The sequence below is a fragment of the Gallus gallus genome, chromosome 4 (genome assembly GCF_016699485.2).
Source record: "Gallus gallus isolate bGalGal1 chromosome 4, bGalGal1.mat.broiler.GRCg7b, whole genome shotgun sequence".
Taxonomy (NCBI): domain Eukaryota; kingdom Metazoa; phylum Chordata; class Aves; order Galliformes; family Phasianidae; genus Gallus; species Gallus gallus.
In genome coordinates, this window is record NC_052535.1 from 35053319 (window position 1) to 35078641 (window position 25323).

General features: G+C 38.0%; 1 protein-coding gene and 1 long non-coding RNA gene across 3 annotated transcripts in view; one reads left to right on the plus strand and one right to left on the minus strand.

The window, feature by feature from the left end:
* The window catches only part of MMRN1 (multimerin 1), a 55469-nt gene extending 30369 nt beyond the window's left edge, over positions 1-25100 (plus strand). For both annotated transcript variants that reach the window (XM_046940566.1, XM_004941034.5), the window contains 6 exons: positions 287-393; positions 5560-5658; positions 8032-8205; positions 13758-15740; positions 22424-22570; positions 23699-25100. In XM_046940566.1, the coding sequence (XP_046796522.1) occupies positions 287-393; positions 5560-5658; positions 8032-8205; positions 13758-15740; positions 22424-22570; positions 23699-24120 (2932 nt within the window). In that variant the 3' untranslated portion in view covers positions 24121-25100. The remainder of the gene's footprint in view (positions 1-286; positions 394-5559; positions 5659-8031; positions 8206-13757; positions 15741-22423; positions 22571-23698) is intronic.
* LOC121110594 lies at positions 2639-4571 on the minus strand. The gene is made up of 2 exons (XR_005859520.1): positions 4434-4571; positions 2639-2878 (listed from the first exon to the last, which is right to left on the minus strand). It is a non-coding gene; the product is annotated as an uncharacterized LOC121110594 (long non-coding RNA).
* Positions 25101-25323: the final 223 nt, after the last annotated feature.

The window sequence follows — 25323 nt, forward strand, 5'->3', positions numbered from 1 at the left end:
GTTATTAATTATAATAACAGTTAATATTTAATTCCTGGATGATATATTCAAGAAAGAAACCTGATAGCACTAAACAGATCTTAAAGGAAAGTGTTGTCTATTCAGATTATCTGGAGGTTGCAATACTAACACTTGCTGTTGAAACACCAGCTTCTAGCTAGGCTTCATTTTCACTTTCAAGCAGTTAATGAGAGGATACATCAAAAAAACATGATGTAGATATAGGTGGGTCCTACATCTCCTGTACCATTACATAAAAGAGGTTTAAAATAGTTTTGTTTTACAGGTCCCAGACAACAACACACCAAGCATATAGGATTGAACATAAAATAGTAACGTCGCTGGAGTGGAAGTGCTGTCCTGGATACAGTGGACAAAACTGCCACCCAAAAGGTGGGTGAGAGTTGCACTGATTTGAAACCCATTCAGTTCAACAGAAGAAAGCAATACAATCTTAATTGTACGTAAATGGCTCTGCTAAAAATCAATATGGTTCCTTCTCTTTTTTCAAAACCAGGAAAAATGCATGGTAGGCTAAAATGCTTTGAAATGTTGACTCTCCCCTGCATGTGAGCTTCCAGAGCAGCTTAAGCAAAATGTCGTTTCCGTTCTTCCACTCTAAAACTCATAACATCTTCAGCCTTATTCCATTTTGCTAAAATATGGAGTTTGAATTCAGGGCTTCTCTACTTTTGACCTTTCAATTATTGAGTTCTGCAGTGCTGGAATATTAAACCCAGGTCCTCCCTTGAATATTTGCTATAAAATCCATCTGCAGCACTGTGACCCTTTTGGCTTTTAGTTTGTCTCCAGGAATATATTTCACACATTCAGTAAAATAATGCACCAACTTTGTTTTCCTCTAAACTGAGTAGGAAATTTGTTGTTCAGTTCAATGGTGACTGAATTTTACTTGATATTGTGCATTACATGTATAATTTTAGCTTTTTTTTGACAGAACAGAACTCTTTACCCCTGCCCTGGTGATCAAACATATGTTAACACACTGTAGTTTTACATCTGTGTAATAGCTATTTTTTTTTGCTTCTGGCCTTAAAAAGAAAAAAAAAAAGCTGCCCTTGAAAAATAAGATATGACATCAGCATGCATATTTTAAATGAATGAATATTACAAGAAAGGCCATTACATGTGATAGGGAGTTCAATCAGAAGTGGTAAAGAAGGGGCTGTAATTAAAAATTAATGTAGAGAAATGAAGAGAAATCACTGTTGTTCACATCCAGGAGGGAATTCCAGTGCTGAAAGAGCCAGAACCTCAGCAGGCACAGAATTCTCTTCTGTGCAGCCAAGCGTGGAGTTAGATATTGACACATGACACAGCCAGTCAGCAAGGCTGTCCAGTGAGCGTGGATAAGATGTTTTAAAAGCTTCCTTTTAAAAAATACAAACGTGAGCAAAAGTAGATTTAAAAATGCTTATTAAAGGGGTGGAGTACAGTTGATAAAATTGAAAAGATATCAAAACAACATGGAAGCACTGACCAGGAAAAAAGCTATTAACTCAAATAGTAGTGGCATCTGTGTAAATGAGAATAAAGGAATATGTTGTCAAGTGTTAAAGGAGTGGGTTTGAAATTACATCTCCTGGGTTCTATTCTCAAAGCTCTTCTGACTTGCTGAATAACTTGGGGAAGCCACTTATAATCTGCATATCCAAGCTTACTCATCTAGAAAATTGAGATGGCACTTATCTCACAAGGGCTCTGGGATATTTAATTAATTAATGCTTTTAGAAGTGCTTAAAGAGGATGGAGATGAAAGGTGTTGTATCAGAAGTGCTCCTTTTCCCTGTTTCTGGAGCGCTTCTTCCCATGAGGAGCAGACCACCAGCATAGGCCCTGTCTGTGTTATTCAATTCCCGTGAAGGGGCATCAGCTAATGAAATTGAACAATTGGGAGCCTGGTATCTTTGTCTTCATGCACTCTGTTTCTTCACCGGCAGGGAGAGAGATGTTGTAAAATCAGACAGTGACTCCTCAGACTTCCTGAGACATCCCCTTGGCCCCTCTGCACTTGATTTGTTTAACAACATGATCACCTAATGAAGGATTTCTGTGAGGGAACATAATGACCTGTCTGACAGTCTAGGCAGGAGAAAAACTTCCTTGCATGTGATAGCTGTTCCTAGACTTCGGCAAACTCTACCTGGCAGTCACTTTGTGACTGACTGGTTTCAGGTACTTTGCAGGTAATGAAGTGGTGAGTGATACAGGAGAGCTTCTGGAAAGGTGTTTATATCATCATTTCCAACTCCACCTGCCATGTGGCAAGAACACATTACTGAAGTGAACAAGAGATGTATCCTAGTAAAAGTACATTGTCTGTGGTGGACAAGAGCTACTTTTTAAATAAAGGAATCCATATCCTGTTTTTTATTTATTTTAAGTCTTGTGGAACAGCACAGTGTGGACAAATCAACAAACAAGTGCCAAAAAGAAAGGCCTTGACAGCTATGAGTTGCACAGTTTGTGACATGTCATTATTACTAAGCAGATCTTTATTTCAGCTTTTTATCCTCAAGCTGGAGATACTTTTCATCCTTAAGCTGGAGAAAACAATGTATGTGTGTACCAGTGTCTGGGGTGGGAGGGAAATCCCAGTTCATTCATGGGCATACAGTTTATGAACACCATTTTATGTATCAGCTTTGCTGTGGGGTGAGGTAATGTAATGTGCAGTAATTCATTTCCACCTCACCTAGCTGTGTCTTAGAGCAGAGGGCTTGTACTTGAAATGACTGGCAGTACTGTAGCCATTGTTAGAACTGAATTCTCTTGCTTGGTAGCGGTGTCATTTCTCCAGCAGATGGCTGTAAAATATTCTGTGCAAGAGCAAGCGCTGTCCTCAGCATGGGGTGAGCTGTAGACACAAAAGGTAGCAATTCATCTTCAAGCACAGGAGTGCCCAGAGAAGGAATATGGAGAAGCTACATAACTCCCCAGAGGGGTTCCCCTTAAGTCACTCCTGACTAATCAAAAATATATTGAGAGGAAAAGATCCAATTTTCATATTTTTAATATTCCCTGAATTTTGCACACTGTGTTTAAAAATACATGTGGCAATAAATTATACATCTAGGCTGATAACATCTAGGCTGATACATTCGATGTTAGGAGCCTAGTGTTAGATTCCTGTGTGCTTTAGCTTATACTGGGAACTGCTGAACACCCTGAAGTTCCTGGAGGAACTGGAGGAGCTCCTCGTCACTCAGCCTCCTGAAATACTGCCTTTTTTTGGTGTTTTTTTTTTTTTGTTTTCTTTTTTATTAGTGTTGCTTTCTTATTGTAAATTACACCTATAGAGTGGATCTGGAAGTCTATTTTTGGTTTTGTATTTTCTCTTTTTTTTTTTTTGCTATGGCTGAGTGTAGCATATCACGTTTCAAGTCATTTGATGGTTATTTCTAACTTAAGAGTATGTGTGTTGGTGTTTCAGTCTGGTGCTTCTGTCTCATCTGCTGCTTTTTGGCATCTGGGATGGGGATCTCAGCTGTGGGAACAATGAACACAAGAGGCTTCTCACTATATGATCTGAGTGGTTCCTTTGGAAAATGGCTGAGCCACTGGAGAAGAATGATGGTTAAGGAGCAATATTGCCAGTGACTGTTCTGAATTTGTTTAGCAAATGACATTCCTGAATCTAAGGCTGTCTGAACAACACATTTTCTAGACAAGGATGAAAATTCATAATTGTACAATATGAGGTTTTCTCTCTGCATCTTGTTGTTCAGGTGTGTGTGTGTGAATCACTGGTTACAGTCCTTGCTCCGGTTAGAAGCAGTACAATGAGTGGTGGTTTGCTCCATTACTGGTTTCCTCCAGCAAGGTGGTATCTGCGTCCTGGGTTTTACAGGGATTAAGTTATCTGAGCAGTTCAAAGCATGAGCAAACAAGCATGCAGCAATAAATATACACCCTTGATGTTCTTAAAGCAAATAAAACTAACTGTAAGGGCTCGGGTATTCTGCGATGTATAGCTGTAAATGAGGAACTTAATAGGTAGGATAGAAGATAAGATGGATAATATAATAAATCTGCTGTCTGTTTCAGTAGCAGTAGTGGTAAATATATTTAGAGCAACAGAAGGATCAGTAAATGAAAGAATAAAAGGACATCGATCAGCTGGTCTTTATCACAGTCAAGTAATTGACTCCCTTGTCATAGATTATATCATCATGTCAGCAACTGATAACTGATGTGTAATGAATTGGGCAAAATGCAAGCTGTTAACTCCTGTCAATAGCTGTGCCACAGAAAGATAACAGAAGCTATTGAAATTGTAGCTTAGAATTTTGTGTTTTTAATCAGATAATTTCAGTAGATTCTATGAAGTTTTCAGTCCATATTGTAATTTTCTTTGAGTCCCTGTTCTAATTGTTACTTTCTCCCTTAATTTACAACCTCAAGCACCTTACCCTTTAGTGTAATAATCTATTGATCCTTGTGCACACTGCCAAGAGCATGATGGGACACAGAATCTTTTGATTCAGCATTTTGTTCTGTTTCCTTGGAAACTCACGTTATGGCCAGGCTAGGTTTGAACTGGGGGATAATGTCACCATACCCAACTTCTGCTTGGATCATAATAAAAGTTGGAAATCATATCTGTGACATTCCTCAGATGTGCTCCAACTGGAACAACAGCCACTTCAAAATGCTTTTTGAACGATCTGTAGTACGAATTTACACTAGAAAGTTTACAACTACTAAGTATGTATTTCATTATTTTTTCCACTTTAATGAAAGGAATGTGACACTGTTAAGCTTAATGGCTAGAGAAGTAAGTAATGAAAATGGAAATCTCATTTTAGTTCTTAGGTCCATCAGTTGTTGCTCATATTTTTGGGGTGAAGGCAGTTCACTTTTCTAGACCTCAGTTTCCTCAACTGTAATACTGAGACTATAACGTTAGTCCAACTTTGTAGAAAGTGCTCTTGGATCTTTGAATTGAGATGCAAAATAAGAACAGAAAATCTCATCTGCCATGACCAGAGAAAATATTAACAAACTCACAACCTTCCTGAACTTCAATGTACTTACCTGTCGTATATCTCAGATTATATTTATTAGAGTCTGGAATTTGATTACGTTTTGTAATCGTTTTCATTTTTTAGGTGCTGCAGCACCATCATATTTATTTGGAAGCATCTAAGGTTTGAAGACTTGTGTAATCTGCCAAAAAAAAACCCCCATCAATTATTGCTGACATTTTTTTATATTGTCTTTGGATTTCTGTCTTATACTGATGTAAAGTCTTCCTCTAGAATTTTTAGCTCTATACTTCCATGTTCTGTACTTTGTAGTTTTTGACCTTTTATTACTAACACCAACTCCTCACAAATCTCAGGAAGCCATTTATAAATCTATTCACTATATTCATCTAGATGTGGTCCTGCACTTTGTTATAAAGCCTAATCTGCAGTTATTTCTGGGTTTGGTAGATTTGGTATAGGACACAGAGAGAAAGCAATTGATTCTGACTACTCATTTATTCATGTTCAGTGTTTCACTTGCTTCCTTTCCTTTTTGTCAATCACTTAGCTCAAGAACATCAATCACTTCTGCACAGCATTCAGGCTGAAAGCAGCAGAACTGTCAATGAGAAGACACCAGGAGCTTCCCAGGAGCCTAGTGGGCCAGGTCAGCTGTTAGAGCTAATTTCATCTTTAGGCCAATCACAATTCTCTTATAATGTTAGGAAGAGGAAGGTATTAAATAAAAAATGTGAAGGCACTAACAACTTAGCATGACTAAGCTAAGAAAATTTGTTGAATTTGTTCTACTAGAGTTTTTTAACTGCTGCAGTACTAAGTTAAATGAATTAGCAGAACAACAAACAAAAAAATCTAGTAGTGTAAACCAGCACTGAATTGTAAAAGAAAATATAGTGATGTACAGTGTTTTCATCAGTCATGCGATTGGCCTTTGTCCTAAAACGTTTAGAGGAACCAAATAATAAGGTACGTTATCAGGTCAGCGTGCTCCAATTGCCGCTATACTGCCCTGATTTTGGGATAGTCATGCATGCTCTGCGAACAGTGTGTCAGAATGCAGACTGCCACATGGCTCTAAGGAGACAGAGCATTTGTATGTGTTTGTGGCCATATATGTGCTTTTACTTTAAATAATAAAGAGAAAAATCACAAAGAATAGGGAGGCGAAGGGAAGGCTGAATATAGCATGGAGATAAGGAAAAGTAGTTTCAAAAGGGAGTTAGAAAGGAGAAGAGTCTTGCACCTTGGTGATGTTGTGTGAATAACCAAGTTTCCCAGTGCTGGCAGGAGGAAGATGCTGTCTAGTAAAGCAGCCAGGACTCATATGAAGAAATGAGCCTGATCAATGAAGTGTTAAGTAGAGCCACTTCTTTTAGTAGTGATACTAGTCTAAAAAGTAACTCTAAAACTGAAATCTCAGAGCGCCGTGTTAATTTCTTTTCAGTGATTTTTTTTTAAATCAAATTGGATCAATTTGGAATTGGAAACTGTTTTGGTTGCCAGCCCTGCAAACAAAACCTGGGGCCAGGATTATCTGTCTGCCCTGGTCTTTCACTCCATCAGCTGCTAAAAGCCAGCCATAGCTGACTAAAAGCCAGATTGTGTTTCCAGCTGCTTCAGTGCCGTTGTGCCTTTTATAAACCATATATCCAGCTTCACTTATGCAGCTTGACTACTCCATTCAGCAGGAACCAAGAGAAATGTTACTGAAGAAACTGTTGTACCCTGCAGATTAATAATCGTTCAATTACCAGTTTTGGTGGCTGCAGATGAGCCAGTAAAGATCTCAGTTCACTTCCTCTCAGTGACAATTCAACCAGGAGCAGAAGTATACGGACCTATCTGTCTGCCTGTGTCAGAGCAGAGTTATAAGAAAGTATTCAAAAAAGATCTGCCAATGGCTTATCTCCATGATCATGCTGAGGACAAGGCAGACTGAACTGCTTAGTTAAGATATAGTCACAGCTTTATGTTTAAGTAGACACCAAGGGGAAAGGAAATAGCTGGATAAGCTAACATACTAACCTAAAACAGTCTTACTCACCAGGGTATACCTATTAGGAGTTGTACGATCAATGTGCCTCTACAGGAGAGAGTTCTATTTGTACGTATTGTTAAAGAATCTCTCGCATAGCAATTTATTAAGTCATAGTATGGTTTTAATCACACAGTGCAGTATATTATGTGTATAAAGTTCACTGTTTGAATTGTTGAAGGATATGAAAAAAAAATTATAGCTTTTCTTACAGGAATTAAAGCATTTAATTTTCTCAGCATCTTCTGAAAATTGCAGACTGTCTCATTCCTGTCAGCTGTTAAATTCAAGTGGATAATTGGAGCCACGCAGAGTCTCTGTTTGCAATACTAAGGCTTTCTTTACTGCTACCTGCCTTAAAAGCACCCAGATAGGCTCTTTTGCACCTGAAAAGACTACAAACATCAGGAAAAATTTAGGCAGGTCTTAAAATATGCTTGACTGTACAGGCTGGATGTCTTTTTTTTTTTTTTAATGACAGACAAATGATTATTCTGAAGTCATTTATCTATTAGCTGTTTTTCTATCTCTATTTTGAACTTATATCTGAAAAGATGATGTATTCCTTCAGATAGAAGCCTTGCAAAATCATGATGTTATAAATGATAAGTAAAAATCAATGCTTTTGTGGTTATGTTAAATGAGAAATAATAAATGAGAGTTAACTGAAAGCCTTGTGGGCTGCTAGGTGTTGGAAAAACGGCTTTATGCTGATTAAAATATGCAAACCATTCTGAGTACTATTCTAGAATCATAAATACTTTATAATGGATACAGATGCCTTAGTAATTAGCTGCTGCTGTGCTGCTGAATGTCAGTAATACATGATACATGACAAAAATCAAGGTAATTCATTCAACGTAATAATTCAGAAACTTTTCACTGCATTCTTGACTAATGCCTACAAAGTCAATTACATTTCTTTCCACCCTACAATTTTGTAATGCTACTTTTTTTTCTTCTCTTTTTTTTTTTCTGACCAAGCACTTACACAAAAAATGAATGAGAGTATTAGCAGCCAGGAAATGAAATTGACTTCTCTACAGAAGAAGGTTGACGACATTGCTGCTGCCATGAATGATTTGAGCAAGATGCTGTCTTCTCTGGAAGGCAAAATCAATGAAGATAAGGGTACAGACTTCCAATCTTTTCTAAAAGGTAAGAAAAATAAATTAATGTAATCACTCACCCAGTTAAAGGTGCCAGGAAAAAGAAGTGCTAAAAACACTTATGGGCTGTCCTACTCTATTGTTCAGTATTTGGAAGGAATGCTATCTTTTAGCTTTATTTCATAATGAGGGTTTTTTTTTTTTGGTTAAACATTTGCTGTTATGATGTCTTGTGTAGTGACCAAAAAACAAGTTCTTGTGTACTACATCATCTGTGTGGTAACTTCAGCTGCTGTCAAGACATGCGTATTTACTTTGAATTTCTGCAAATAGCTATTGTTATTACATTTTATTTAGCTGATAGCTGCTAAAGGAGGTAGGATTTGCTCTTATACAAAGTGCAAGTAATATTCTTTAACATATAATTCACATACGCAAGGGAAATATATAAGGAATTCTGTAGTTGTATCTATAACATGTCATCTTCCTGAACAATTTACCTTTGTGACAATATTAGGCTAACTCAAACTTTTGTACTCATGAGTTAAAAATCAAGTAAGAAATTATCCTTTGTCTTTTGGATAAATGAGAATGAATTAGCCAAGGATCAGAAGATTGAGCAGATCTTTTTCAGCATAAATATGCATCCTTTTCTTGTGAATCCCACAGCAAGAACTGTTTGTTATCCAACTAAAAATGATGCTTAAGGAACAGTTTGGGACTTAAACTTTCTTTTCCTTGAAATGCAATCATTTTCTCATCTTTTAAAGAATGTTTCTCAAATTGATTGTATTATGTTTCAGAATCCAAAGGATTGTCTATTGTTTTAAAATACCATGAAGCAACTGGAACTTTTTATGTAGAGTTAAAAGCAAATGACAAAATAGGTGATTTTGCACCTCCCTCAAAATTACCAGTTGCTGACCCATTGTATGTATTTTCAATTCTCATGTCTCCTGAGTTGCTCATGCCAAATGCTAGATGGCTCTCTTGTACCCTGGATCACATTTATCCCGTCTCTCAGTGACCTGCTTTCACCTCTCCACATATTGCTAGATGGCATTCTTGACCCTTGGGCATACGTTTAATTTGTCTTTGAATATTTTCCATTTCCTTTCTGCTTTCTCTTCATTCTTTTTTGTACTCCCCTCACTCTAGCTGTCATTTTGATGCTATTCCAAGAGGTCTTTTGCTCCTGCTTATCCATTCCCTATTTATATCTATATTGAGGGTCTCAGTCCTAATTAAAATGCGCAGTACAAACCCCATTATTTTCCTACTTGTCTTCAAATGTGTTTCCCATTGCTGGTATATATTTTTTTTTAACTTATATTTCCAATCTACCCCCTAATCCAGCAGCTCTAATGAAGATGCTGTTTGCTGCTTTCATCATGGACACTCCAATACAAGTTATTCTTGGCTTGTATGTAGGTGTAGGGTAACTGTTAAGTCACAGACTGAACTGATGATCGAGCACTTGCTGGAGGGGAGGTGGGGGAGGGAGGGGGAAAGGCTGCCCAGGAAGCGCAGGTGCAAGCAATTCACCTGTGCTTTCCGCCTGACCTGAAGGAGTGGTCTGTGGATCCGTTCTTCTCTCCCTGGGCTCATTTAAGAGCTAGCCTCATGTTGTAGTAGGCGCTTTGTGGGGATACGTGCTGTACGGGATAGGCCTCTCCCTAAGCACAGTGAAAGGGTGCTGTTGTGCTCAGACAGACTGTCCTTGCTAACGAAGTAAACAAGATAAGAAGGCAAAAGAATGAGGAGACAGTAGGAGCCAAATAAGGAATAGTAGTAAGGGGCTAAGATCCAGTACGAACGAATCAGGACAGGGCACGATAGCTCAAGTAAAGGTATATAAGCTGTGCTTAGTAGTGAATAGACGCCATTTTACTGCTCATCATATTGGTGTGTGTCTGCAGTCATTTGGCCCTGATCAGTGAGCGCAAGAGGACTAACACAGGAGGCCAATATCACAGTTGCAGAAGGCAACAGCCTCAGAAGGGAAAATGTCTCTTGGATGAAGGCTACTTCCTGAGACGGAGTGCTTAATAGCTGGAGATTCCATCACCAGTCAAATGAGTCAACTTTTTCCTGCATATGATTATTGATAGTTTTCATCATACTTTGACTGGTATCATAAAGAACACATTAGAAGTGATTTTGCTGCTTCCTAGGACTGACTATAGTTAAACAGTGGAAACAGAACAGAGGAGAAACAGGTTCATATTCTTACTGGCTCATGTATACAACATCAAAGGACAACAGTGTAGTTTCTGCCCAGCAAGTATGGCTCTGTCACACTCCAAGTGGACAGAATGTACTAGACTAACAGAAGCTGGCATGAGTATTCAAGCTTCTCTCTAGCACAGTACAGATGCACACCACAGGCACATCAGGGTGTTGCTAAAATATTTTCTTAGAAGCCAGATTGAAGAAAGCACTTGAGTATTTTCCCTACTGCCATCTTGAAGCAACATGTTTTCAAAGTATGGCTAAGTCTGTAGTTGCTTTGTGTTAGTGAAATTTCTACCTTTTTCCCTTATCTGCTCATTTTCTTCCCATGATCTCCACCTCCTTTCTCACATGCATTATTTACCCTTTTTCTTGTCACAGAAATTCTAATGGCTGTCCAGATTTTTAATCTGGATTTGTTGGGAGTGAGGTCTTTTTCCTCTGTACACAAATAATTTAATACAATTTGCAGTTCTTATTTCTTTTTCATCCGTTAATATATTTCAGTCATACAAACTTGTCACCTGTTGCTATGAGGCAACATTCACTTTAATAACTGATATTCTCCTCTGAGTTGATTAGAGAAGCCAAGAAACACAATGACAATGATTCTGTGCTTATAAAAGATTACTTTCAGTATTTAGACTGTTTCTAATTTTAGTTATTTAGAGAAAATAATTTGATGTTCTCCATTTAATAATCTCATTTTTCTTCTTTCGCTCATATCATGACTTTCTATAAACTCCTTTCTTCATTATTAAAATACGCACTCATTTAAAAATGAACTGAAGAATGGAGAGTTAATAACTTCAAGTCAGAAATGTCATTTACAGCTGGATATACAAGCTCAGCTCAGTCTCCTGTGTACATAAATTTATTTTGCATGCTATTCTTCGAATAGTAATTGAAAATGCAAAGGGACGGTATGTTGACACAGTAATTACACAGCATGGGTTTCAGCCAGGGAATTAAAATTAATAATCTCATGAAAAGTGTAGGGGCTCTTCAATGATCACAGGTAGTTTGGACCTTTCTATTTCACAGTGAGCAACAGAAAGATTGAGTTGCATCTATGAATATACTTGTGTATTCTCAGCTCAAGCTTAAGAATAGTGTATGCTCCCACAACCACAGGTGAACTTCAGAATGGTACTTGTTCACTAGGCACCTTGTTTTTCCAGCCAGTAGGCAAGGGAAGCCCGAAGTTGTCTGTTTTGTCAGGCTCCATCTCTTTGATAATAACATTTGAAAGTCAGAGCTGAGCTTTGCTCTTCTGGGCTATCACAGAAAGTAAAGGACAGTGTAGATCCTGAAGAAGAGCTTTTGCAGCAGGGTGGCCTCTCATCAGTATTTGTTGCTGACATGAAGAACTGTAATGGATTCCTAGTAGAAGGAAAACAGTAACCTTGTTTCTTTCCACAGTCATTAGATGTTTCTTCACAACCCCTTGTGTCTCATAAAGTATTTTCTAGCATCTTATGGTAACCTGACCAAATTATCAGTGGCAGTGATTTCCTCTACATATCAGTTATTTTGCTCTTCATTGGTATCTTGTATCCTCCTCTCAGCTGCCAGTACCTCTTCATTCTTGATTCTTACTGTTTTTCCTTCAGTGAAGTTCACTGACAAAACTGTGTGTATGAGTACACAGTCATGCATATATGTCCACCAAGTCATTTACTTGCTGTTATGGTACAATTATACCCCTAAGCATCAGATATGTTTACTGTCCATTTTACGAGACGCAATGAAGACTGAGGCTCACATATAGTTCATGAAAAGCAACTATTATCAGTTACTTTAGCTTGTTTCCAGCTGAAAGCTCACACATAATTCAAATGGATTTCCTAAATAGAAAAAGGACTATGTTTTTGTCTTGCTGAACAAAACCACATTTATTTGGGCTGTCTCTTCCATGTCTGGAGCCCAGAGATTCACTGGCATTTATTGTCACTGTGTTTCATGGCTTGATTTCCTGCTATTTTTACTCCTCTTGAGGAGAATGTATTTTCAAGTAAGTTTTCAGAACTTGCCTTGCTTTCTTTAGTGAGGAAGCAATAAAATCCAGATTACAGAAGTAATTAAGAAGATAATATAAGAAAGTAACAGAAGAGCTTCTGTGTTTATTGAAACTGTTTTAGTCAGAGAACTGATGGTCATCAGTGAGTAGTTGAGGTTGAAAGATTTAGCTGTTACATGTCAAGCTGGCTGCAAGTGTCTGTAGAGCTAAGCAGTAAATGTGCAAAGACTTCACCAGTGATTTGATAGTGATAGGACAAGGAGAAATGATTTTAAACTGAGAGAGGGAAGTTTTAGATTAGATTTGAGGGAGAATTTTTCACTCATAGGGTGGTGAGGCACTGAAACGACTTGCCCAGAGATGTAGTGAGTACACCATCCCTGGAGATGATTACAGCTGGGTTGCATGGGGCTTTGGTCAACCTGATCTGGTGCCTGATTAAGTGGTTGGAACTCTCCACAGCATGGGGCTAGAACTAGATGATCTTTAAGGTCCCTTCCAACCCCTGCCATTCTGTGATTTAACTGGATATAGAGGCTACTTTTGGAGGTGAAGGAAAAAATATTCTGATGCTTGCTGTATGAATGTAGTTTTTTTATGCATCGCTCTTGTTGAACAGCACTGAATTGTTTACTTTTAACCACTTAAGGCTATACAGGAGTCATACGTTCCTGTTTTTCACAGGAATGGAATTTCTACTTTTATCTCTGTCTAATGCTTTTCAGGTTTAGTATTCCAAAGAGTTATTGTAAGAGTTATAGTATGAAAGACTAAGTAAATACATGTACCTTAACTCTGTTTTTTTTTTTTGCAGCAGTTGTTATATCCTAATTTCAAATATTCAAGAAAGCTATTTTTTCGTTGTTCTTTCTCTCTATAGAGATTTGTATGACCACTTACCATATATGACATAACAGGAAGGTAGTAATAATGTCTGCTTTCACTTCTTCTTGTCCATAATCCTGATAAAGCAGGTTTTTTTTCCTTTACTTTCCAAATGGAAAAAGGACACATTTTCTTCTGAGTAAGCAACAAAAGCACATAAATGTCATCATTTCAGGGCTCATAGACAGCTTAGCTAAGCGATCGAAGTTGACACCATGTACGCAGAGTCTGAGTTTGCCCTTTCAAAATAATAGAAAAAGTCCTTCTGATTTCACTGGAAACAAGGAAGAGACTACAAACAAGTAGCTGTCATCTGTGTTCCTCAGTTACAAATTTTGCTCTGTGGGTGGGTAATTGGAGGGGACATCTCACTTGTGAACAACTGTGTGCTCATATTTCAGAAAAAAAAATGGCTGACAAAATACTGTTTTGATTATTTCCATATTTCTCCTTTTTTTCTGAAGGTCTCAAGTCCAGGAGTATTAATATGTTAGTCAAAGATATTATCAGAGAACAGTTAGAAGTATTTCGAAGAGAAATGTTAGAGAACATGGCTCAGATTTTCAAGACGGTGTCTAGTTTGTCAAATGATCTTGAAAATACAAAAGAATTAGTGAAGCACTTAAATGAAACCCAAGAAAAAATTTCTCTAGACAAAGACATAAGGCCAACAAATCTTGACATTTTAGAGCTGAAGAGTCATATGCTGCAGATGAAAGAGGAAATGACCCGAATTTGTGACCAGCCTATGAAAGCTTTACAGAAAAAGCAGAAATCCTTGGAAGACAACTTGGAGCTTCAACAGTCAAGAAGTGTCATTTATTATGAATCTTTAAATAGGACCCTTAATGAAATGAGAGATGTTCATGAACAACTATTATCAACTGAAGAGTCTTCAAGACAAAACATCCCTTCAACAGATGAAGTCACAGAGTACAATATTACAGAGTACATGTTTAATCTGCATGAGAAGGTGAAAAAACAGGACCTGATAGTACTACAGATCTATGATGACTTAAGAGTCCAGGACAACAAAATCAGCAACCTCAGTCTTGCACTAGAAATTCAGAGAGGTTCTGTTCTGGGAGTCTGTGATGACTTGTTGTCAGAGAGCAGAAAGGATTTCCAAATGCAGCTGTCAGGAACCCAAGAAAGTGTGGTTGTCCTAAACAGAAGTGTCTCTGATTTGGTCCTTTCATTGGACAGTAAGATGGACAAAATGAATGAGCAAATTAATGATTTGTCCTATGATATGGAGATCCTGCAACCCTTTATTGAACAAGGTCCACCTTTTAGTCTGACTTCTGAGTATGAACAACGAATCCAATCTGAAGCAATCAATGAGAAGCTTGAAAACCTCACAACTGTTGTTAACAGAATGAGTTCTACCATTAAGGAACTCTCAAAAACTCAGGAAGGACTTAAAAACAAATCTCAGGCTTATCAGGAGCTCTTGGAGAGTCATATGAATGAATGCACTGTGGAAATAGAAGATGGATTAAACAAGACCATGATAGTAATAAACAATGCTATTGATTCTATTCGAGACAATTATGTACAGAAAGATACGTTACATGCTCTGAAAAATGAGACTGAGGTCTGCTGTGGCAGGGCTGAGAAGCTGGACAGCCTGTTGGCTTTCCTTTCCCAATTCCAACAGTTGAATGAATCCATCTGGACATCACTTATTGGCAAACAGAAGCATGAACTCGCTTCACAAGTAGTTCCATCACTTTCTGATCTCCCACAAGTAGAGTCTGACAAAACTATCTTTCACAGTTTTGGAAGAATTTACTATATTATAAATGAAACATCATCAAAGGTGGACAGTCAAAAACGTGATATCGCACACCTGGAAGAAAAACTACTTGATTCTCTGGAGGCATCAAAGGACCTTGAGGTTCGTCTCCTGGTTGTGGAGTCAAAAATTTCCAAGTTTTTGGCAAACAACTGTGTTTCACAGAAAAAAACTAAGGCTGCTTTGACAGAGAAAGAACAAACAGCCTTGCTTCAGCTACAGACACTGACTTCCAGGATCAAGGCCCTGGAAATAAAGTCAATCCGTTTCTCAAACAGCATTCCACTTCTGAACAAGACTGCACATGAGGCCTGGGGGCTGTGTCAAGATGCCAACAGCAGCATCCAGAAAGTGAATGCAAGTATACCTGTACTAATTAAACTTGCTCAGCCAGATATTCCTCTGCTGCACAGAGGACTCCAAGAGCTCATTGAGTCTGTGCTTGAGATAAAAGCAGGGACTATCCTGACAAATCTAACGCAGCATGTTGACACGTCAGTGGCAAGTGCAATAAACAACGTCACCAAACTTCAGAAGCAAGTGAAACCAACTATGAAGAAACCAGCTCCGGTGAAAAAAGGGGCAGCAAACGTCACCATGAGTCTGGCAAGCCGAAGTCAGAGAAACACAGATAATACCATAGATTCAGGTAATATGTTTTAGTCTATGCAAAATTTGGCCCTTTTATAACAGTCTTAAGCAATCAATGTGATGAACTGAGTAAAAAAGTAGTCATAACAGAGGTGGCATAAGAACTTGATTTAAGGTGAAAAAAGACTTAAAAAAAATGCTATGAAAAGTGTCTCAGAGGAATCTGAGGTTGCTCTATTCTCTTGCTTGCAAGAAGATTTATTTCTCTTTTGAGGAGACTTTGCGTTAAGTCATCCATATAATTTTTTCTTGACATATTCATATTTGATCTGTTTAAGTTATGTGTATACATATACTTAGCTGAAAACCTGACCTTTCAAACCTAACTGACTATTTAGACAAAATCTAAACTACAAGACTTTGTGCCTGCATGTCAATTAGCAATTTCTGTAAAAATGTGCATACTGGGAGAGAAATCTGGAGTTGCATCAATGCTTTGCAGCATCAGTAGGGATGGAAAGTATTAGAAATCTTAAGCAAGTGAATACACCAAATGATTGCAATGAGACTTGCCAGCTCCTTCAGAACTTCACTAAGATTATTAGTGCAGTTACAGTTATAACAGTATTCTTGCGGAATCAGAAGTCAGGCCATAAAGTAGGTTTGACTCTTGAGTGTGGTTGTCTTTCAAGTGTTTAAATTTAAACATGATCATAAGAAATTAATTCATATGGATGATTTCATAAAAATACATTGAGTTATGCCGTTTGGCACTACTGCTGAGAAACATGTTTTATGGAAATATCTTTTCTGGGAAAGTACAAAAAATGAAGAGTGGTTAAGTGACAAGGAATACTTAGAGGAGGCTCATTCAGATTAAAATAAGCAAGATAGACCAAAAATAGGCAAGTGTCCAGATACTTTTTAGGACCCAGACCTAAATCTTTTCTATATAGCATTCTTAAAGTTAAGAACGTCTCTGAAACTCTGCTTGGTCTCTGCTCTAAGCAGATGTAGGGGTAGGGAGAGCTGCCAGTATTGGTATTGTGCAAGCTTGCCATCCATCTTTCCCTTTTTCCACCTGCACTAGGAACAGCCATTTCAGTGTTCAGTGGAAGGATGCTTATTAACACCTCAATCCCATGAGTATCTTGACTTCTGCTGAAATCCATCTACACTGAAGGAATTAACTCCTTGGTTAGCTTTTTCAGTTAGGGAAGGCACACTGAAAAATGCACTTGCAACAAAATAATTTGATTATTTTGACTTTGGAAACAGCAATTATTTTTCTATTAAATATATATTATATTTTATTATGTATATATAATGTAATGCAATATATTTATAATAATATATTTATAAATTGTATTATAAATATAGAATATTTATATTTTATATTTATATATAAAACATATCTATATATTTGTTTTCTGTCAGTTTCTGCCACAGCACAGGATGGAAATATAGATCTCCTGATCACAATTGAAACAGGGAGAATAAAACCTGATGTCTTTTATCCCTCCTGAGTGTTTTACATTGTTGGAAACTGTCACTAGTGCCACCTGCCTGAAGCACAGCAAATTGCCACCTGCTCTCTGCTTTATTTCATGTTACTGAATTAATGTCTTTCCTATTTATTTACCTCATGATGAATTTTAACAAATAGCTTGTTTGATAACATTGACTATGTTCTCACTCTCACAGAAAGTGCAGATCTTTGCGGATACTGTAAAACCCTATTTTTAAACAAGGTCTTTATAATGTAAAGGTTATGCTGTTTTCCTGTAGTAATGAACATCTGTACTCAGGTTTTTTGCTTTGCAAAGTCATACATTATGTTTGTGAAAGTTTAAGTAGTAAGACTATTAGTTGACAAGTATTCATTTTCTACACTGAAAGATTATACTTCTCTAGGAAGGCTTTTTCTCTCAAGTTTCAGGAGATCATCCAGAAGTATGTGCTGACTGTACTTAAGTTTCTATAAGAAACCTTAAGATTCAGTAGCTAATTATGAAACACTTTACCTTTTAGATCATCTTTTTAATTCACAGAGATTGGAATCATATTATATATACAATACAAATGTGAATGATAACTCTCACTGACTCCAGTGTGTTCAATATTTGATCCTACTTGAAGAGACTGCAGTTTTTCATTGGCATCAATGTATTCAGGATTTGGCCCTGAGGTAACGTTTTCCATAAAAGTCATTTAAAATCAAGGAGAAACAATATGAATTTGCATTATGTACGTAGGTACATGCAGTTTCGGAATGCAGGCTTCTTTTTCATTTATATCCTGCAATTAATTTATCCTATTTAAATGCTTTGCATCTTGTTTTAATTGTATGAGTCTGACTATTCTAGTTCAATTTTGTGGCATACACTTCCATTTTGCATATTTACTCTTTAGGCTAACAAGCAGACGAAACAGCTTTGTTGTTTCTAGTAATCCTGAAAACTGAATAGTCCTGAAAGACATATAAATTTGAAGTGTTAGATGCATCTTATTAACAAAGAAGCACCTCAACAGAATTGTCAGAGTCCAAATAGTTCAGATCACTCTTGACAATGTGCCTCCATCCTAAATTGGGGAGCACAACTGCAGTGAGGCAAAGGGCCTCCTGTCTCACGCAGCACTTGCCCCTGAACTCTCTTCCAAGGACCTGAGGTCACTAATATCTTGGCTACACTGAGCAGCCTGACCTACCCCCACACTGCATCCCTGCCCATGCTTTTGGGAGCCCTGCTTCTTCTCAGGCCAGGATTCTCGGGTCTTTTGGGGGCTTGCTGGGCTGTGGCTGGCCCTGGTTCCTGCGAGCAACTTGTCTCGTTCTGCTTGTCACCCCTCTAGGAGGTGCCCTAGGCCTGCTGTCACCCCTAGCTCCAGTGGGCAGCTCTTCTTTGGCAGCCTTGGCACTCCTTGCATCCAGGCTAATTAGTATGCTCAGTGTTTTTATCACTGTCAAACTGAGAGCACTGAGCTAGCCATGATTATTAATTGCAGACTGACAGCTGGTCAGACCCTGTGCAGCCAGAGTGCTTTAGTGGATTTCTAGGCTCTTCCAATCTCTTAGGTCTTCCAGTGGCATGATAGTGTAAACACTGGAAAGTCACTTCCTTTTCTGACGTTTTCAGATCGAGCCCCTGGCATCACATTTTTCTATAAGGAGGCCATTAAATTGCTAAATATTTTATTTGCTTCTAAACAATATTGCAGTAGATACTGGTAAAGCTTCATTTTTATTTTTATGTTTTAATACTAATTTATACAGCATTGGCAGCATATTTCCCAAAAGAGCTTCTGGCTGCTTGCCCTTCCAAAGAGCAGAAAAACCCAGCATTAACCAGCTATCCTCACTCCTGCAATATTGAGTGAAAACAGTAACTGCATTTCCTTTGTCTTCTGCTACTAATAGTTGCAATTCAAGTTTTTACATTTATCTTATAAATTGTTTCTTTTCCCTCATCTACGCTATTGACTTGTGAATGATAAAATAAGATACATACTATAGCTGGAAATCTTTTCCTGATATGAACCTCTGAACATCTTTATCCTAACCACAGAACATCTATATAATGGATGCAGTACCTTAGGCTGTTTTGCAGAAAGGAACAAAAAGAATATACAGCGGAGAAAAGCAGCATCAATCAGAAGTGGTAACAAAAGCATACTGTTCATAGCAAACTTGTAATACACATGGAAATTGCATAGATTGCTTGTTCATTGGCCTCCTATTCTAAAAATCCTAGTTGGCTCAAGCTTCTTCACAGCTTCTTTTAGCTTCTAGAATCTGGAGCGTGCATCTCAGATGTTGTTAAGCAATGCTGCTGCATGAAGGATGACTTACTAGAGGTGAAGCTATGTCAGAATTCAGTTTAACTCCTAGGTTAAACTCAGGCAAAATTCTCTCTCCATAGGCTGGTAAAACACTGCTCTCAGTCTTACAATCATTTCTTTTTGTGTGGTCTTTTTCCTGTTTCTTGGGTATATCAGCGTTGCCCCAAAAGTGATGCCACCCCTTTCATTATGTTGGTCCATGACATCAGAGGCGGATGTTGGTGGTATGACAGTAGAGGCTGAATCTTCCTGCAAATATTCCATTATATGTTGCTGTGTGACAGATGGCAGCAGAGGGGCAGCATCGCACAACGGTGTCTGACATGAAAGTGCAAGTGAGGCAATGGTGTGTCATTGAATTCCTCCAAGTGGAAAACATGGCACCCATTGACATTCATTGACTCTTGCTGAACGTTTTTGGAGAACAAACAGTGGATGTGAGCTCAGTGAGGTGGTGGGTGGTGCATTTCAGCACTGATGTAGATTTTTTTTATGAGAATGGCATGCAGGCATGCTCACTGCTAGCAAAAGTGCATAACTAGTGGTGGTGACAATGCTGAAATATAGTGTTTTGTAGGTAAGAATTTATTCCATCAAAGAGTGTTAATATGCTCTTTTTATCTGTTGTAGTTTCCATGGAAGTAAATAGGAGGCATTACTTTCGGACTGATTTATGCATGTTTTCTTTATAATTCACAGATGCCAATTAACAGGCAGGCTGCTGTGTATTTTTGGAGTATGATAGCACAGTCAGCTGTTTTCCTTCCTATCCTGCTTTCCTTTCATACAGCATCTAAGCTGCTGAGGATGCTTGGTAAATACGAGTAAAAAAATAACTTCAGTTAAATCTGCAGCAGAACTGTTATCTGGGCAGAAAAACATAATTTCCTCATGTCCAGTTGCCTGTGCTGTGACCCCAGTCATGGCAGACCTAAATTGCTTGATTACAGCGTGGGCATTATGTTATTGTGAAACGAATTACTGCTGTGTTTTTATTTCTGTATGCTCTGTTAGTACAAATTCAAGTGGCACTACAGAGTGTGATTTAGCATTCTGCTCACTGAACTAAAATTTCTCATGGAAACTGGTTGCTGTAATTGCCTTCTCTGGGTGAGAATCTAAAGATAACTATTGGCATTACTGAAATATCTATGTGTGAAGATGTAATTTAATACTTTTATGAAAAGATTTTTGAGTTCCAGTCCACCAATCTAGATTTATAGCAGGACTAAGTGGAGTCAGAACTCTTTTGGGAGCTCTGGTGGTTGTTTCTGTCAAAGAAAACATCGTTTTATAAAGCACATGACTTTTATTTGACAAAAGCAGAGGAAAAGAAAAACATGGCTTGGGGGTGTTTCATATTCTGATGTTTTCATGAAAATGTTTAATATTTAATATAGCCAGAATGCTGTTCCTCCAAACTGCTATGACAAAATATTATATAATAGCACTCAATAATTACTGCCTAATAGCTCAGAAGCACTGGAGTTATATATTTCTCATATTGATAGGAGATGATTTGGTGAGCTCATACACACGTAGAGAGGAAGGTCATCTTCAGTGTGAGTGCACTGCAAAATCACCTGTTTGGTGTTATTTGCATTGCTTGTAATATGAAACTTCTACAGCAGTTCTACATCTGGAAATGGAACTGAAATTATTTATGGACAAAGGACAAGTACCTGAAGTAGTCTAGATATTATTTAGTACCTTTCATCTCCATGAGCTGGTGATTCTGACACATTAGGATGAATAGTATCATAGACCAGACAATACATTGTCATCACCAGAAATACAAAATCTGTGTTTTGGTCTGCCTAAAGGTAAGTTGACTCTGTCCTACAAGAGAAGCTTTCTGTGCCTGCACTAGTGAAAACAAACCAAAGCACAGATCTCTCTGAAGCAACAGGAAAATAATTCTTTCCTTTTTTCTCATCAAAAGAAGGAAATGAAATGGGATATGTCAGCACTGCCTCTTCCAAGTTTTCCTGTTTGTGCAGCATTGTCAGCTCCAAGCCTCTCAGCACGTTTCCACTCTTAGCTAAGATTAATTAGCTTGTCCAGCCTATTTCTTAAATCACATGATCATAATCTGCCTGATTTTTTTGCTTGTCTTTTGCTTTTGTGTCTGAGAGTAAGAGTAGAACCCAGGAAGAGAGGAAAAGGGCTGAGCCAGTTGTATGGTGGTCACCACAAAAAGTCAGCTGCTACTGTCAGCTGCTGGTGCTGGGTGCTCTGTGGTTTCTGTGTCAGGAGGGGTGGATTCTCAGCACCCCCACGCCCTTATGGGATCCAAATCAAATCTGTCCTGAGGACCATCTGTAGGTCTACCCTGCCTTGGATTGTTATAGAAGGGCTCATGTTGGGAACAGCAGAATGAGCGTTTGATACAGCTTGGCAATAACCTGGCTTTGCTGGCTTTAAGTTTTTATTCTGGGGAGGGATGTCAGGAGAAAGGGAGGGAAGAAATGAGCAAAGACTGCTATTTCTTGACAGAAGTGTATAGACAGAATTATACAATCACAGCTGTTCAGATATTCCAGCTTTTTAATGGTTCTTATGTGTGCCAAGTCAAAGGTTTGTAATATCTTTAACCTTACTACTCGTACTCAAACCCCTGAGACAAGAACAACTCAGATTTTCTAGGTATTTCTGAATAATTTGGAGACTAGCTGAGGATATGTTATATTCAAGCAAAGAGACAGGCTACTGTGTTACTTGGATAAGATCTGAGGTTGGCCTTCACACAGAACCTTGGGAGAAATGCCACTAGCTTTCTGAATTGCTTAAAAGGCCTCCCAGAATATTGAAAACTTTAGGCAACGTCACTACAATGATTGTTTGGATATGTGCATACCATTACAACTTGATGTTGTTGGTTTTCCTCCCTCTCTATCACAGGGCAGTATTCAGCTTGTGTCAGCTCCCCATGCCAGAATGGAGGAACCTGTATCAGTGACAGACAGAGTTTTGTCTGTGCTTGTCGCCACCCCTTTGGAGGAGTCAATTGCAGTACGAAGCTGGTGAACGATGATACTCTGAGTGTCGGCAAGTAAAGAATTTAGTGGCACAATATGCTAGCAGCATGGGCTTTTGCCCCAAGGTCTAATTAGAGCACATTTGCTGGTCAAAGGTCTCACATTTCACTTTAATGAGTACCAAATCAGGTGGTAGTGTCCTGTGTTTTGGTGCTGAAGTTATCAATCCCTGTGGGTGACTCACGATCTCTTTCTTTAATATGACCAGCCAGTGGGATTAAATTGGGCTGGCACCAGTTATAATAGCTGGAAAGTTCCCTGGTGGCTTCTGCAGGAGGCTGCTGAGGGATGGTATGCTATAGCTGGGGGGGGGAAGTGAAATCACATCACTTGGGAATACCAGCTTTAGCACTGCAAGAAATGCCCTATGAATACCACTAGCTACCGTAATACGAGATTACGGCCTCAAGGAGTCCTTTTAGGCATATCTCTGATTTTCACTAGCAAACCATACAGCCTTTAAAAATGTTTCAAAGGAAATTAGAAATTGTGCTTATTCAGCCCAGAAAACAAATAATTTACATGCAAGCCACATGGAATGTGAATTTAATGCAGCTTTTTGCAGCTGTTTGGCTGATTCTCATTCATGACAATGTATGAATAGCGAATAAAATCATTTTTACAGTGGCATGGAATCATAGTGTGCATGCTCAGCTGGAAAAGAAAACATACATTTTTTTACTACCTCATTTAACATCAGGAGTGCCAAACTTCTTCACAATTTGTCTATGATTTGTGGGGAAAATTCTTGGCTTCAGTACACACAGATGAACAGTGAAAGAGATCCTGGGGAAGGGAATAAATTGGGAGTAGAGAGAGGGAAGAAATAAGAGGAAAAAATAGCAGCTCTCTTAATGATAACTTAGTATATGCAATCATAATATTACCTTGCTGTTTTTAAAATTCTTCCTTTTTTTTTTGCTGCACCTAGCACTAATTGTGAAGAAAATTACTTTTTATACAACACAGAAAAATGCTGTGCTTATGTAGAAATATGAATTAGTCACCTGAGCCACTAAGTTATGTGACTTCAGATATGATTTCTGGCTGATCTAAGTTGCCTTTCTATAATATAAAAGGAGGAATGGGAGGGAAATACCAAGGGCATTGTTTGAAACTGTTCTTTATTCCTTTCCAGATTTTTCAAAGGGATCATACAGATATGCACCTATGGTGGCCTTTTTTGCCTCTCATACGTATGGGATGACGACTCCAGGACCCATCAGATTTAACAATCTGGATGTCAATTATGGAGCTTCATTTGCCCCAGCAACTGGGAAGTTCCATGTTCCATATCTGGGGGTGTATGTTTTTGAATATACCATTGAATCATTTAGTCCCCGTGCCTCTGGCTATTTGGTTGTTGATGGAATAGACAAACTCAGTTTTCAGGCTGAAAATATTAATAGTAACAAATATAATGACAGAGTAATTGCTGGCAATGCTTTATTGGAGTTAAATTATGGTCAAGAAGTATGGCTCAGACTGGCAACTGGTTCTATACCAGCCAAGTACCCACCAGTCACTACATTTAGTGGTTACTTATTGTATCGTACCTAAATCGCTCATAAATGTAAACATTCACCATCAAATGAAGCACCTGGCATATACATTTATCTTTGCATTTAAATATTTCATTTCTTTCACAGCAATAAGTTTCTGAAAGTAACTAAGGCAATGACATTGGTATTTGAAGTGTCTATTGGGCTGATTCTCCAAATTGCTTGTGCGTGCTACAGAGAGAGTCTATGGGTTGTGAGTATAGGGAAAATAAGTATCCTCCTTCTGTAAACATGAGTCAGAAGCTCAGATCTAATTATGCCCTACATTTCCATTGGATAAACAGACAAGGAACCTGAGAACCAATTCTCAAGAATAATCAAAGCTTCTTTTGATTACTGCTTTACAATGTGATTACACACCGAAGGATATGGATAGATTTGATAGAATGATGGATTCCTACTTAGCTCATTGTACCAAATGGTAGTCATGTACAGACTTTTTGCAGAAAAAAACATTTTTTTTCAGTTTGCTTGATATTATCCACCAAGTACTTTGATATATCAGCAATTAATTGATTCAAAAATTCATATGGAACCAGTGTAAGACACTTATTTTTTTGTATGGCAGAAAAAAAAAATCTGCATGTTTGTGCACTCAGATCAGAAGTAAGATGGTCATTTTTAGTGTTGAATATAATTAGTCATAGGAAAAACATTACAGTGGAGTTGGTGGAGTCTTTTTCTTTCTTGACACGTTTAAATTGCAACTGAATTTTCCTTAGCTGATGCCTTTTTGGGCAAGCATTGTTATAGGGGCTTTATGCACATCTTGGTGTGTAGTCTTTGGCCTGTTATATACAAGGTTAAATGAGATAACCATAGTTGTCCTAAGTTTGAACTCTATGAATCTGATTGTTTGTTTTTGCATTGTATTTACTGGCTTCTAAGGCAGGATGAAATGAACTATGGACTTCAGTCTGCATAATTTAAACTGTGATTACCAAGCACCAAACCAATTAAAAATATATTTTCACACTATACTATGACTGCCTGTATAAAATCATTTGTCGCATTGCCCATCCTTTCAAAGCAGAGCAGTTTGAACATAACTGTGGATAAAGGTAAGACGACTGATTCTTACATACTTACTCCAGAAAATGCTACCCCTAATGTATACAAACTGGTAAGTATATGCTGGTAAAAGTAAAGTGGAAGTAATTTCTTCACAATGAACGCCCAATAGATACTTTTTAGTTCATCT